The following is a 16,425-nucleotide window of genomic DNA, read 5'->3' as shown; positions in this document are numbered from 1 at the left end:
TGACATCATCAATGATGACGAATATGGGCTCGACTCCCGCTTATTAGTGCACAAACCCGATAATTCACCAAGTAAACCAATTGGCACACTCGTAAAAGGTTGCAGCTTAGGATACTAATTGCTATTGCATTGGGTTATCATACGTATTACCTGGCATAGATTGTAAAAGATGTATAATAGTGAATAAAGATTTTTTTTGAAGTCGAGAGTGCATAAAGATCACAGGAATAAAAGCACACTAAAGACTGAGTATTAGCTGAACCTTCCACGCCTCACATTGCAAAAAGTTCAGAATTAAACTAAGTTGACACACAACACGAGATATCCCCGCCCGATTCAACCCAATGCCCCCAATCATTTGCATCTCTTTGTTCCCCCGTATTCTTCTTCTTTTCTAAATTACTCTCAGGTGCGAACCGCATGGACTGGATGAGAAATTGAGCATAACAATTGAATGAAATGAATCAGCAAAATTTCCAGTTTCCTCACCTTGCACTTCAAGATGAAAAAGATGACATTTAAAAACATCATACATCACCTTGATAGCTGCTAACAAGGTAAAGACTTCTTTCTGCAGAAGCTTTCACAAACCAGAAAAGAACTAAACGAGGAAAATTCCTTCCCAACCCATTCAAGGCCAAGAATGCACCAATTACTCCAGGTAAATTGCATTCTAAATAACAAACAGCATAATTTATAGCAGCTAGTCATTACAACAAACTACAAGTCATAGCAAGGTTGGATATCCTGGTAACAAGCTGAAGCTATAAGAAATATTCAACCTTTCTTATAACAACACTTCATAGCTAAGTTACACGATAATTGAGTTCCTGATGGAATTGTTTCCCAAGGAAATGAAACATTATAATGTTATAAAATGACTGATATGCCTCACTTGGACAGTGATTCGTTTCTTTTTCCTTTTTTTATTTAATATTACTAATTCCCATATGTTTTTCAGCTACAGCAATCATTTCCATCAGCTACTCTGTTTGGTACCAACCACGACGAGGAACCAGTACCCTTGTAATGGGCATGCCACATTTAACCCAAAAGTGGAAGGAAATAAACAATAATGTATCTTAACAAAAAGGATGATACTTAACATATTATTGCAATATGATCCATAGTCACTTCTGGTCAAAAATATGTAAACCAAGATACGTTAATTTTCAGGGGTATAGATATCTTCAAAAGTACCCTCCCAGACTGTTAGCGATGGAAGCAACCGATCAAGCAGGAAGCTTCAACTTTTCGCGGTTCTTCCAGCTGCAACACAGATAATGAGAGAACACTGTCAGAGAACATATTACAGCATTTGTCTTAAGTGTCATGAAGAAGACCAATAGATACCTCTTGATGTAGTAATAAAAGAAATCGGCGTAGATCGCTGTTTGAAGAAGGCCCGACAACCAAGCTGGCACCATAGCAAAAATTGTTTCCATCAACATTTGTAACAAAGTTGATAAACTTCTTCGACTTTTCAGTAACAGGTTGAGTTCTATCTAGTTTCTACTGCAGAATATGTAGATGACATGTAATATATCGAGCATGAATTATCAGTTCATTTCTTTTAAAAAATGCAAAATGTCATCATGATCATATTGGAAAAAGATATAGAAAATATTGATTATAGAACAAAAATATGAAAATCAAGAAAGGCAGAGATGGGATGTCATCTACCTACTCTACATGTTGCAGTCCAAAATTGGACAGGCATGCCTGCCTTGATGGACATTACTGCAACTCCACCCACATGCATTCCATGAGCCAAGTCTTTATTGAATACTGAATTAAACCATACATCAAACCAATATTGCCTTTAAGTGTCTTCGAGTTTGGGCATATTTAAGAACTGGAGCTTTTGGCAACTTGATTTTGTGTCCAAATGGCAAAGAATTAGGGCCATATCTGGTAACAAAAGACTCACACTAAGTCACGTCAGTTGATTGTACATGAGACAGATACTCTTTAAGACAAACCTATGAAGTCGCTAGACAGATGTTAAAACAGATGTATATATGGGGAAATGTTGAAGTGAATGAGTGGTCAAAGGGTTGCAAGAACATTGGTGAGATTGACGGCATTGAAAATTGAGGTTCCATTACTGGAACAATGACTCGGATTTGTTGGTTATCTATACTAAAAATGGAATTTTGGGATTGAGCATGGTGAGAAACATGAGAAGCAATACTCATATTGTTACCTTTTTTTTTTTAATCCCCCATGCTCAACAGGTGTTTGCAAAGCAAAAAGTTATCTCACACTTGTCTACTAGACGCTCGTGTGTGCTGCATGTCTCTAACAAGAGGTTTCAGTTTTCTATTTTTTCCCCCTTTTTTTTTCTTTTTGTAAATTTGGTTGGAACTGAAAGTTTGTTACAGTGTAGATACTCATGGTCCACTAGGCCATTTAAACAATAGATCATGTGGGGTTGCATTTATAAGGTTGTCAATTGATAGACTCTTTGGTAGTGTTTGGTGATCCAAATGGGATCACCACAGTCATCTAAGATCACTAGTTATCCGAATCCTATAGTGATCTAATCACCAATGATCTAAGATCACTGTATTTGGTAGGCCATAGTCCAGTGAGTAAAGATCCCTGCATATGCACAACTAACCTGTTTGGTATTCCATGAAATTCCAATATCATAGATTATATAATACCAAAACTATCTATAATATATTCCATAAAAATATATTTATTGATCATATATAACATATTATAAATAAAATATTAACATATATATTAATATATTAATAATTAATAGATTCTATATTTATTAGTCTTATAAATTATCCATCCTATAAAAACATATTAATTGCTATTATACAAATAATACTTTTATTTATACTCATAATATATTATTTATTAATACAAATATTTATTTTGATTAGAAAATAAGGAAAATAGAAGTAATATATTAAATACTTTTATGATATAAATATAAGGTATAATAAGATATTTTTACTCTAATTTAAATTATCATTGAAATATGATTAATAATAATGTAATATGTATATCATAAATATAATATATAATATACAATATAATATAATATCAAATATATAATATTGATATAATATATTAATTGTATATTGATATACCAATTTTTTTGCTAGACTGAGGGTATTTTTATCCTTATATTTCAACCCAAGATCACTTGCCCGGGATTGATTCTGGATTTCTGACCTCAAGAACAAGTATCCCATCACTAGATTGGAGGGTGATTTGATATCACTGTCATGTAGGATTATCACAGTAGAACCAAACATGATGATCTCATTATCTCCACTCACATCTTGATCTGAGATGGATCACCCCATACTAAATGGCCTCTTTCAGAATAAGTGATAAATCAACTGTGTTAGAAAGTGATGGAATACATGGTAAGCATATAAAAAGAACAGTCATCTTTACTAGTTTAGAGTGAGCTCTTAATGCTCTTGCTCTTGTGATCTGTGCACTTTATGGTTGCAATCTTGACAAGTTTATCAACAATTCACCTTAGATTATTGAATATACTACTCTCCGGGATAGAACCTCTTCCAAGAACTACTTAGTACAATGTTCACCAATATAATATTATTAGAATTCATCAAGAGATGGGAATTGTTATAATTAACAAGATATAACGGAATATATAGAACCAAATTCAATTTGTAGGATACAAGAAGCAACGATAACATAATTGAGACTCAATACTTACGAATCCAACGAACTTCGTGGTTCTCTGTGAAGAAACGATAAATCCAGTTCAGCAAATAAAATGCCCTATAAGCCCTACAACATAAGTAATATAAAAGAGATAAATGAAGGGTTATATAATATATCTAGAAAACAATACGGCTGCTTAATATACAAGTCAAATTTAGTCAATTAAAAAAGAAAAAGAAAATAGTAGAAAAATAAAGAACAAGATGAGGTAAAGAAAAGAGCACAGCAGGACAAGTCCTAATCCGCAACATGTCTGACCTAAGTATAAATTGTAACAAACCAAAAATAAGCAGTGTAAATGTGTAATACGGTCAGTCAGGTAGGGCGCAAGCCTTGAGCTATAAAGCATTAAGCCTTGTAGATTTTCTTGAAAGCTCACAACCTAAATCAAATCATGTTAAAGTAGCAAGGTTGAACTTAGTCATGAATTCATCAAGAATCATCCACAAAAACAAAACATGCACTTCTTGGTTGGTGTATAAGAAGAAACATAATCAAAGTTTATGTCGACACTTTAGTCCAATAAATCAATAGCATGTAGGGGGAAAAAACAAGGATCCTTCCTATTCCCTTCCACTGGTTGCAGAAATTATAAAACCTCAGCATCATTCATCTCAACAAAATATGTAACTTATGTTGCAGGTTATGCCTAATATAAGCCTCCAAATGTGATAAAAGTGAAATACTATTTATGGACTGAACAATCAGCCTTACGACATTTTGGGAGACCCACAACTTTAGGCATAATGCAATGTGATCCCTGAATAAGCTTTGTTTAAACTTTGCCTTCTTAAAGTTTCAGCTAGATGTAGTGATGTCGCAAGGAAATCCACAAACTAGCATGCTGACAAATCCTACCATGGTATGGATGGACAAGCAGGGTGGAGTATTCAAAAGATAATTTGTTGGTATACCAACACATAAGAAAGAATCTACATCAGAATCGCAGGAAAAATGAAATGACTAGGCAATGATGTGGAAATTACTTCATAAATATAGGACAGATTACCTACTTAAATGTTAAAATAATAATATTATGTGAAAATACCTTTAAAAAAAAAAAAGATAGTTGTCATGAAGAAAATGATGGGAAAAGTTGATTTTATTTCTTTATACAGCAAAACTTGACCTTTTTTCTAAATATACTTATAGTTCTAGAATTTAACTTGTATGGAAGAGTCCATGAGTCCTAATTTCATATTTTTGCCTATTCATTTGACAACAAAGGATCCCTCATGTCAATGCTTATGCAACATTGACAATTATGGATGATAAACTAGAATACCGAAAAAGATCATCTTTTATACATAAAATGGGTGCATGAAAACTAGTATATAGCTTAAGAATATTCCTTGGGAAAGCAGAAAAAGCTAAGTAGTACAAATATTACATGCAACATACCCAAGTAGGAAAACGTAATTTCCTGTCAAGTTATCTATGTTTCTTGACCTTTGTAGCAAAACCAACTGTGGCAGAATCACAACAGCTTCAAGATAAAGTGAAAATGTCCATAAAACCTGTCAGGCTTGTGTGTCATAAAAAAATCCAATGGAGAAAGGATAAAGAATAATATGGTTATAGACTAAATGTAATTTACTGCATGAAATGAAATAAACTAATACCAACTTTTTAACAGATGCAAAAAAGGAAAAAAAAATTAAAACTATACTAAATAATAATGAAAGTTTTAACATTAAAAAAGTAGTAATGTAGGAAATCATCTATAGCCCTCATCTGTAAATGTTCAGCTATGTGAAACTGATAAGGGAAATAATTTTGATTTGAATTTTCTTGATGAACATGGTTTAAGTACAGGTTGGTTAAACTATGAGGCACATTATAGTTTGAGATTACTTGATCACCTAATATAATTCTGTCAGTGTTCATCGTACTCTTACAAGACTAACTTTCTTAATGTATACTTCAGGATCTATACGAACAGTAATATGAATCAATACAGTTTAAGAATATAGAATAACTCTCAACCTGACGTCAACACTCAATGAATGGATTCTGAAAATCCTTGTTACAAAAATTGAGCAAGGGGGCACATGCAATGAAACCTGGATACTAGTTTTATGCAAAATATCATATTGCCAATGCAATATAAGCTCATGCAAGAGCAATCCTCAAATATTGCCATGCAAGGTTTACTAATTGGGAATCAAGTTCCTCTTTGAATAACAAATGACAAGCTGAAAGATCTCAACATTTATACACAATAGTTAGTATGTATATATGTATGTATGTACATACATAGACCTAAATATTATACATATATGAATAAAATCAGAAGAGAGGCTTCACAAAGACCTTTCAATTTTTTTGATCTAGAGAACATCTGAGAAAGAAAGGGCAAAAAAGAATGCAAAGAAGCATAGCTTTTGATTACTTATGTAAGTCTTGATGGCTTTTGTTAAGTAGCTTGAGCTCCTTCCTATGACTATTTGTCAATTAAGTGTTAATACTTCATCCTTCCCATCCAAGCTTAGGAATGATACTAGCTGTGTTAAATTATGTACTGCAGCACCTATCTATAAAACAAAGATGATGTTACTGATATGTCATAGAATACTATTTAATGTTAATAATGGATAGACATAAAATTCCATATGGCACTCTGAAAAGGCAACATCGGAGATATTTGCTAACCAAGTGTGTTAACTGCATGGGCTCCTAATAGAAGAAACTAATAAAGCCTAAGAAGGGGGAAAAGAAACTGTGCAGCAAGGAACCATGGAAATCATCTGATAGGATGCTGGTCAAGAAGGAATGGTTGGAGCATCCCAGTTTTGCAACCCAACCTTTTTTTAAAGATGATAATAATTCTTGGACTGGAATAAGTTGGAAAGAAAGTGCATAGTTAACTCTCAAAAGTTTGGCATGCTCTGAAGTTTTCTTATGCACATAGTAATTCAATCCAAACATCATGAAAGTGCCTGCTATGCACCTTTAATACAATATGATAAAACACAAAAACAATGATGTGAAAAAGGAACTGTCTGGTGGGATATAGGGTTAGCCAACAAGAAATGAAAAACATACATGAGATTCATAAAGTACCAAAAACCAGCAACAGCAACAGTTATTACTCAAATAGACAAGTTACCACGAAACTATGAAAGCCCAGAAAGACTTAGGTAGCTCCCATGAGAAGGCATTACCTCAATGACCGTGAACGCATGATTTATCAAAAGAGCCAGCACAAAGCATGGGAGAATAACGAAAAAATGTCGGAAAGTATCCTCATCCTTGTTATAGGTCTGCTTGACCACCTTGTGATATCTCATGTACCAAACAATGCCGATTGAAGTGCCCAGAAAAACAATTTTCATTATTGAGTTGTAAAAGGAATAGTACTTCGTAAATAAGTCCACATAGCGCGTCATGAAAACAATGACATATAACTCCTGGGTTTTTAGAGATATGCCTGAAACGGAGGAATTAGAATAATTAGAAATCAACCGACTTCACCAAGCTAAAGTAAGAATTATTTACATAACTGAGGACACATTGGATATTCACATAGCAAGAGAGAATGCAATGCAACATATTACAAGAACGACAGATGAAACACTTGCATTCCAACTCATTCATTGTGTCACGGCATGATGTACGTTTGTGCGACAAAAAAAAAAATTCTATATGATCGAGCAAGAATCAAAATAAAATCTGCCGCGCTACTGTTATTATAGAAATAAATAAATCAAATCCAGAAGATCGACTTCTTTGTCCAGATAAACGCGCTGAAATTATTGTTGTCATTTTCTTGCTTTACAACCGAGGGAGTATTGAACGATTCTGCAAGCATGCATCGCATCGTTCATATTTACGTCACTAACATGTTTTTCCAGGAATTATAGCATTGCTCTACATTCTTTTGTGCCATTAGACACCAACATATAAATGATTCGTTTGAAAGAAATTGGAAGGACAAAGAAAAGAAAGAGAAAGAGAGAGAAACCCTAAAGTACCAGCGCAGGATTTCATGGTGCGGATCTTATGGAGGAGCAGTATGATGCTCAAGAGATGGGTCATGTCCCCCGCCAACCTGAACGCGTTCATCTTCCTTCCCTGCTTTGCGCTCTCTCTCTCTCTCGCTCTCGCTCTCGCTCTCTCTGGGTCTTTGGGTAGACTTCCACTCTCCTATTCTCTCGAGTACCGGAGTTTGGACCCTTTCGTTTTATTTTCCCTTTCTACCGCACGGAATAAAACCGAAGCCATTTAATTGGGAGGTGTTACTTGTTGAGAGGTTAAAAGAGAGTACACAATGACCCCGCTCCTATCTCAATTTTTCACGGATCAGAGGTGTTTGATGATGAATTAATAGAACTATTGGTATTCTCAAAAATATTTTTACGGTGATGGAAAGTCTTGCCGTGTTGACGGCTCTGTAAAACCTTATTGGTTCGAAGAGGCATCCTCCAGCAGTAAGTCATCGCTTGCGATGTTTGTGGTTTAGAAGAGAATTTAGACCATGTATTGATCGTCTCTTTTGCAGCCACATCAACTTGGAACAGCTTGGAAGCATCTTGGGGAGTGTTAGTCCACTGATTTCAATTTCAACTCTGTTGATTCTTTACTGCATGTTATGTTTCATTTGAGAACTTTTCACAGTCAATCCATGGTCTCTTATTGTGGTTGGCTCTCATGGAAATCATGGGACAATAGGCCTTTACAAGGCTCACATACCACCACAAGGCAGTTGGCTACTTTGGCAATCAATTTGAATTTGGCACTGGGATATCTGCAACTCCAATAGCTCATCTTAATTATTTGACAAGGAGGTTCATTGCGCACCTGTATCCCCTCCCCTTGGTTTAGTTAAAGTTAATCTTGATGACTCTTTTCCACAAGAACAGATTGGTGATGGTTTCCTAACTAGAAATCATCTTGGTCGAGTCTCAATTCCATTATCTGAGCTTTAGGCTGCATGGTAAGGTTTGTTATCAACTATTGAAGGATTACATTGCAATAAGATCATCCTGGAAAAGGACCCTGCTATTGTCATTCACGGGCAGCCCATTTCATCTGTTGCTTCAAGATATAAGTCAAGCCATATCACAACTACAACATTTTGAGATAAATCATGTATTCAGAGAAGCCAACAGCAGCATGGACTGACTTGCTAGAAGACATAAACATGGCCTCATCGAGCACTCAATTTTTCCTCCAAATTTTGCTCGCTTGATTCAATATGATGCTCTAGGTTGTACCTAATTCCAGTCATGTAGTTGCTTCTTTTGCAGTCTCTGACCTCCTAATTGAAAACTAAAAATAAAAATAAAAATCGGAGACTCCATGCTTGCCATGATGTTTTCCACCTCGGCCCAGATCTTATCTCCGGATGCGCACAGCTCTCCAATGCAATTTCTGTTAAATCTTTATGTCACTTTAGTCGTTAGAATTTTCCAATCTCTCCTAATTATAACTTTGAAAAGAGCACTTCTTAACATAAAACTGATGACATTTTGAGGTGAAACACGAGCAGCAAAGCTACCTCATTACCAATGCCAATCGATAATCCGATTGCCACACAAGGTGGAGCTCCCAAGCCATGTCAAACAAGACTGATAGCATGCAGTCTCATCTTATGTGTGAATGTGTGCGCGTAGGTCTGTGTTAGAGGAAATTCTCCCCCAAATTAGAGGAAATTTTCCTTCCATGGAGATACAACGCTGCTCAGGCCAGATGCATGACATGTCTTGGATGAAAGCTGGAATGAAAGGAAGTGATAGAACAGTCTAGCATTCAGCAGTTAACAAGCTATATAAAAAGTGATAGAGCATACAGCATACTTAAAAGGAGTATCAAATGGCACCAAGTGAGAGAGCAATACGAATGAAGCTTTATAGAAATTTTATTGCTCTATAAAGTGATCCTGTGAACTCAGTGTATCAATAACATCAATCGATTCAATAAGCAACAAATATAGTCCTGATTTAGGAATTTTGCATATAAATCCCTTGTAAAAGATAAGAAAGTGCTGCAATGAGTTTCCTTATCATGGCATTCGTGATCTGAAGTAGCCATGATATGACACGAGTATCAGCTAAAACAACATAGTTTCTTCGAGAAGGTACATCATGAAAATTTTGAGGGGCTACAAGTATCGAAGTCTGAAGAGAAAAAAAAAATTCATGCCACACTGACTTTGGGAAACATTAGGAAAAAATTCCCCCTCAAGCTCTAGCCACAAAAGTTCAACTTCTTAATCACTTTGGCATAAGCTGCATGTACAACCTCCGGCTTTCTGAGTCTTCTCTTTGCCTTCTTGGACTGCAGCAACCAAGATATCAATTTTAGCACAAATGCAATATTGCCAATTCAAGGTTAAAAAAAATTCCTGCTTTGAAAGAATTGATAACAAAACAGGACAACTATTAACACCAGAATCTTCCCTCGAGGAGAGTAGGAAGATATAAAAGAGGGACAGGACAGAGGTCCTGCCTCTTGCTAACACAAAACACACCATGGATTTGCAACTTCATCAACATCAACCCAGGACGATGAACCATAAGTATAAGAACAAAAAGGATGAATGTACAGTAGGTTTGTTTTGAGTTGACCAAACTTAGGGGACTCCATTCCCTTGTTTAGTTGTCTTTATCCTTTTTTTCTACTATAAAGTCTCCCTCCATACCATTTGGCATGAGAAAAAGTTTGTAGCTCCCTTTAACTATTTCTAACTTGCGAATGCCTTCATAGCTTGCCTAAAAGAACAAAAAAATAAGCAAAAGAACACAAAAACAAGCAAGGAGAGGACTCACACAACCACACAGCACCTTTACTGAGGACCTTGGACTCAAATGACAATTGTTCTCATGGATATTTAGAATAATAATGAATAGAACAATGACGGTTGTTCTCACATAGCCGGATGTAACTAGAATGATATGACTCACTTGCAGGGTATCATGTCTGGAAAAATTATAACTAAACAAAAGTTTGCACTAAACACACCCCATATAAATATAAGCAACTTTTAAAACAGGCATTTTGCATGTCCTAAAAAGTTCAGAAAGGAAATTTGTGCACGGTTGTAAAAAAAGAGTGATATAAATTTCACTCTGCAAAATATAGATGCAAATTGGACAGATCCATTTTCTTGTTCCTTTTTCCTCCCTTCTGCTTGGAACAAAAGCTTACTGAGACTTAAATGCAAATCCACCAATAACTTGATACCTCTATCATATTGTATGTCTACCATAGGAAAGCAAACTACTTGGAAGGATCACCAATCCCATATGTCTCCACTTCATGCATGTTTTGATACACAGGCACACATATAAAAGCAAGAAATTGATCTCTAGATCATCTTCACTCTTGTCAAGTCTATGGGCTCTCCCATCTTCAATAAATATTGCTCTTCTCTCCCTTCAGGAAGCAGAAACAAGACTGTTGGACCAGCAAAAGGTAATAATACATATATCAAAGTACAAAAAAGATTAGAAAAATTATTCAACCCAGTATCATACTCATAAAAACCACTTGTATGGTTCTATTCAGCATTAGTATTCCCTAGGGAAAATTTTGAAAGCTGAGCAATTGATCAAAACCATAAAATTAGTTTAAAATTAAACATAAACCATATTCCATTATTAAGGGGAACAATATGATTTGACTTTACCACATTCAACACCAAGTTACAAAATTAGACACTCATATTTTATAAAGAAGAAATAATATGGACCATATCTGACTTACAAAGTGGATTATTTGTTTTCTAGAATTACCGAGCATTTTTTTAAATAAGATTCAAAAATCAACTTCTTGGTCTGATCATTGAGAGGAGGGATTCATGCAGATATTTTATCACAGCTTGCTAATTGGAAACTCAAGGTGTGGTTGACAACTTAGATGAGCATAAACACGTGGCATATGCATTCTCTTCAATTGTTAAGAAACAGGTGATAGCTCAAGGTGAATTAATTATAATATATGATTATTCGAGTTATATGAGTTATGACATCCACAGTGGATTACTGGTAAAAATACCCTATAATCAGCTTGTATGATATCACTGTTTGCTAATTGAAAGGAAGGTCATTTAGATGTGAGTGAGCATGTAAAGATGCCATAGATTTCTAATGGATTGTTTAGAGGAAATAGCTCCATAATACTCAAAAAGTAAAATGTTCGAGATGCATGGAAGATAATCAAGGAAATCTCAAGATTATCCAACATGGGTTATTCATAGCATATTAGTACTGAATTTTACTTCACTACTGAAAGGTCGCTGCTGAGCTGGTTGTCATTGTTTTTAACTTTCTATAGTGAAGCTGCATTGCTCCTTGTATTCTTAGATTTTGGGACTTTTGCATTGAGAACCTATTGGTTTAGGAGAAAAATGCTATGTTCTCTCCTAATTGAGGCCTAATAGATATAATTCTACTAGTTCTATTTAACATGTTCTTATTTAATACAAATTTGATCTGATGAATGGCCAAGTACTATGGATTAATTTTGGTTCACCATACTTCTGGGAGTTTCAGATTCTAGCGTGAATGGAAACTGTATGTGGGCTCCCCATTAGTTCCATGATGGACAAAAAACAGTAAAGCTAACTAAGGTACACGTCAAATTCTGAGCAGATACCAGTAAACACTCATACAACTCCTTGTTTACAGTAGAAAAACTGTGGCATTAAATTTTTATTAAGAAAACTGAAAGGCATTCAGTTTGAAAGTCTCACGTGTCCCAAGGAACTAATGTTAGGGTTTCTTCGTAACCGATCTCATTCATGTCTCTCTCCATCAGATTAAAAAAAATGACCTTGGGGTGGCCCTTTTTTTTCACTCTCTCTTTTTTTTTTTTTTCCAGCAAAAGCTATTTAAGCAGCCGGTTCCTTATGATTTAGAAAAGAAAATCATAAGTCTTCAGTGACATGTGGTTGTAACTATAGGATGTATTCATCTTGGTTCAAAACAACACAGTAGTATTAAGATAACATTAAATAGATACAGATTCATTGAGACAGCCACCTGAAGTCCTGATCTTAACTTCCTTTTTCTTTCACCAACAAATACAAACAAGGCATCACAGAACTACACATGCGCACAGAGTGTGCATATGGACATGCATGTGTATGAATGAGAGTGAGGGGGCATGGCTTGTGGTTAAATAGGCTTCAAGCTCAGTTCTTTCCCATGACAAAAGCAATAGTGGAAGAGTCAAGTCAGACCAATAGCTATAGCAGCTCAGAACAGATTGATGGTAAGTTAATGATCCCATGATTTTACAATGCAGAAATGTTTGCCTCAGCATGCATTCTATTTTTTTGATTAAAGAAGGAATTTGACAGCTCCAAAACAATCAATTCAAGAGATATTCACATTTATCAACAGATTAATAAAAATCAATGTAAATGGAACAACCTTCAAATTGATGATTTTCTTCTTGTAAGAAGTGAAATAGTTGAATCACCATTTTTACAATAACAAAATTAAAAGCCACCCAACCTTAAGACCAGACTTCTTCCTTTGGTAGATGGAGACCCAAAACATATGCCTCTGAATGACCCTTAATAATAGTTTCACAATACAAAAAGGTCACAGGAAAGACCGCCTCCCCAAAACTACTTCTAGTTCCTTAATATGAGAAAGTTTTATCATAGTAAAACCAAAACTGGTCTTAATTCAATCAAAAAATCTGCTTGAAGTCAGACCCAAAGGTTAAATTAGGTAAACTGTTCCAACAGATCATAGAATACTAGCAAAAGCCTTTATTAACAAATAACAAGTCCAATCATTTTGTCAACTAATCAAAGCCCGAACTCTCATGTATCCAGCAAGCCAAAACACATCTTGTAAAATTTGTAGCCAATCAAATCAACTTTATAAATTAATAATTGAGACACCCTGAATAGATGTCTAAAAAGACAACAATATGTGAGAAGGACATCTACGACAGCAATAAAGGACAAAGAAAAGCCTATATTTATGGTTTGGGTTACAAAGCATCCAGATGCCCGAGACATCAGTTTTGGTTGATCTGAATTCCCATGTAATTCTCTTTCATGCACATGTTATGTATTAGAATCATACTATTGTACTGTAGGAATCATAGAAGTAAAAGATTTTATTTAGGAGAAACCATATGACAACAAGCTACTTCTTTTAGTACAAAAAGGCCAAATATCTGGGTGAATTCATCTTATGCATGAGCAAGATCTAATATTACAATACTACAACAACACCCATAATATTTATGGATATCATAATTCTAATAAAATGATCCACCTCAGATCTTTCAGCTATGTTGCAAACGTTCCTGCTACTAAATTACAACTATATTCAATGCACAACCAGAGCAGATGCATCTATTGCTAAAAAGGGGAAAAAAGGCTACCTTCAAATGTGCATTATGCCGCTTTCCTGCCCTCCACCGCCGGATCTTTCCATCATTCATGGTCCTAAATCTGAACTTAAAAGATCTAAACACCCCCACCCCCCACCAAATAAAAAGGGAGGAAATATTAGATGACCAGAGAAAAGAGAAATCAATTAAACCCCGAAAAAACAGAAAGGAAAAGCAAACCTACGAGAAAGCTTTAAGCTTGTATTTCTTCACTTTGGAAGTAGCTGGCGTAATTGGAGCTCTTGATCTCTCCTTTGCTGCATAATGCCGGGCTTGCATCGCCTGAAACCATGTTAAAACACCAACAAAACCTACAGAACTCATAACACCGTCAATAAAAAATCATCAAAATATTTCATACACCTTTTCTTTTGAGAATAAAAGAGGACTAACCGGTCCATTCAGATGCAGGAATAAAAAACTTATAGTGGATACGACTCATTGCCGTAACAAATCAGGAAATTAGTCAAAAATCACAAAATTTCTTGACAAAATCAGCAGATAGTGTTCTCTTCGAGTTAGAAAAAAGATTCAACAAAGGTAATTTTACAGAAAAGAAATACTAGCATAATCAATCAAAAAACAATCTAGAAAACAAAAATGTTGTAATTATAATCAGGACAAACCAGTCTCCTCGATTTGAAAAGAAAAACTAAGACCAATCTTTAGTAAAGAAAAACCCACTAAAATATCGCGCTTACCCCAAGAAGTAAAGAGGGAGGAAAAAACCCTAAACCTAGAAGCTGGGGGCGGAGTGTCCCAGGAGATGGGTCACCGGAAAGGGGCTTGAGGATCGGCGTATTTGCTGGAAATGCCACCGGTTCGAGACGTCGGGGAGGGATGGGACGGAGGGCAGAACAGGAAGAGGATAGGATGTGGCGGCCGAGCTTGCTGCACCATCGCTGCATCGCTCCTCCCCTCTTCGTTCAGGATGAAAAGAATTCCGTCGAAACAAATATTGAAGTTCCGTAGGAGTATTTTGGGAAGGAAATCAGCCGGCGTGGGGGGCAATGTGGGACAGCGGGAACGTTAGGGCAGGGAAAGAAGATTGTGGGGACATTTTGGGCAACCTGGTCAGCCTCTTTCTTTCAGGCATTAGTGACTTGAGCTGGGTTCATCAATGTGCCCCAAGGGACCTAGTGGTAAAATAGGGGTGGATCGGATGAGGTCCAAAGCCAGAAATAAGGCTGCGTTTGGTACGTTACCTAACAGTGATAATTTAATTTATTTAATAATTTAAATTATCTATTATTTAAATAAATTATCAATAATATTGATTATCATATTTAATATACATACATAATATTATAAAAAATTATTAAAAATTATAATTGATATATTTGATATGAAAATTAGATTACTGATAATATAACATCAAATTTTTAAAATATTTTTAAATTAAATTATTAATTTAATATTTTTAAATTATATATTTTTATTTTTTTAATAATAAAAATTATTATACGAAAAAATTTATTATTATTTTAAAACTTATTACTATTATTATTATTATTATTATTATTATTATTATAAAAATTATTATTTTTAAACTAATTTTTTATTTTTTCTCCTTTTCTCTTTCTCCCGTGTGGCACGCCCCAATCCCCCCTCCCCCTACCCCCTGTTTATTGTGCCTTCGACACCGCACCCCGACCCTCCGACTGCTTGTGCTGTTCTGGCCACCGCACCCCGACCTTCTGGTAGCCTGTCGCACTACCACCCTTCCCCAACCCTCAACTATCCGTGCTACTCTGGCCACCGCACTCTGGCCGCCCGTCATGTTGCCACCCCTCCCCAACCCTTCGGACGCCCGCACTGCCCTGGCCACCGCCCTCCAACTGCACTGCCTTGGCCACCCCTTCCTAGCCCCTCGACCGCCCGCACTACCTTGGCCACCGCCCCCGCCCCCCGGTCACCCATCGCGCTCTATCTTTGGTGAGGGCCGCGAAGGCGGCAGGGGCCATCAGAGGAGAAGTTGGGGGGGGTGGGGGGAGGCATGAGTGGCGCTGCACGGGGAGGGAGAGAAGAGAGGAGGATAGTTTTGTTAAAAAATTTTATTACAAGATTATCTCATGGGAGGTAATCTGGATAGTTATATCTTCCTTTAGTAATACAGATTATCTTATATGAAGTAATCTGGATAACTAACTTAAAAAGCATACCAAACGTGATAATCTAATGGGACTCTTTTAAATTGTCAGTAATTTGGATAGATTGTCAGCTATCCAACATAACCTAAGAGATTTAGATGATCCTAGGTCTGGTATATAGGACTTTTTATTGGGGCTTCATACCTTAATAACTGATCTGATTTGATTGAGCCGAGTCTAAATTATATACATTAGC

At 35.8% G+C, this 16,425-nt stretch overlaps 2 protein-coding genes across 3 annotated transcripts; both read right to left on the bottom strand.

Annotated features, from left to right (window-relative positions):
- Window positions 1–671: 671 nt before the first annotated feature.
- LOC105043988 (ER lumen protein-retaining receptor) lies at window positions 672–7,908 on the bottom strand. The gene is made up of 6 exons (XM_010921750.4): window positions 7,695–7,908; window positions 6,885–7,150; window positions 5,122–5,237; window positions 3,713–3,786; window positions 1,354–1,417; window positions 672–1,269 (listed from the first exon to the last, which is right to left on the bottom strand). Exons 1-6 carry the CDS (start codon window positions 7,783–7,785, stop codon window positions 1,233–1,235), a joined length of 648 nt encoding a protein of 215 aa, XP_010920052.1. The 5' UTR covers window positions 7,786–7,908; the 3' UTR covers window positions 672–1,232.
- A 1,654-nt stretch (window positions 7,909–9,562) lies between these two features.
- LOC140857111 (uncharacterized) lies at window positions 9,563–15,184 on the bottom strand. 2 transcript variants are annotated; one of them, XR_012140595.1, is made up of 5 exons: window positions 14,781–15,184; window positions 14,264–14,361; window positions 14,071–14,155; window positions 10,906–11,097; window positions 9,563–9,999 (listed from the first exon to the last, which is right to left on the bottom strand). XR_012140595.1 is itself a non-coding variant. In XM_073255482.1 (4 exons), exons 1-4 carry the CDS (start codon window positions 14,985–14,987, stop codon window positions 9,910–9,912), a joined length of 480 nt encoding a protein of 159 aa, XP_073111583.1. In that variant the 5' UTR covers window positions 14,988–15,182; the 3' UTR covers window positions 9,563–9,909. The 2 variants fall into 2 exon arrangements, 1 of the variants encoding a protein (XP_073111583.1); XM_073255482.1 differs by lacking the exon at window positions 10,906–11,097 and having other exon boundaries at window positions 14,781–15,182.
- Between the last annotated feature and the right edge of the window lie 1,241 nt (window positions 15,185–16,425).

The sequence above is a fragment of the Elaeis guineensis genome, chromosome 4 (assembly GCF_000442705.2).
Source record: "Elaeis guineensis isolate ETL-2024a chromosome 4, EG11, whole genome shotgun sequence".
NCBI classification, from domain to species: Eukaryota; Viridiplantae; Streptophyta; class Magnoliopsida; order Arecales; family Arecaceae; genus Elaeis; species Elaeis guineensis.
The sequence above is the reverse complement of the archived record's forward strand: the minus strand, read 5'-3'. Positions and strand labels throughout refer to the sequence as shown.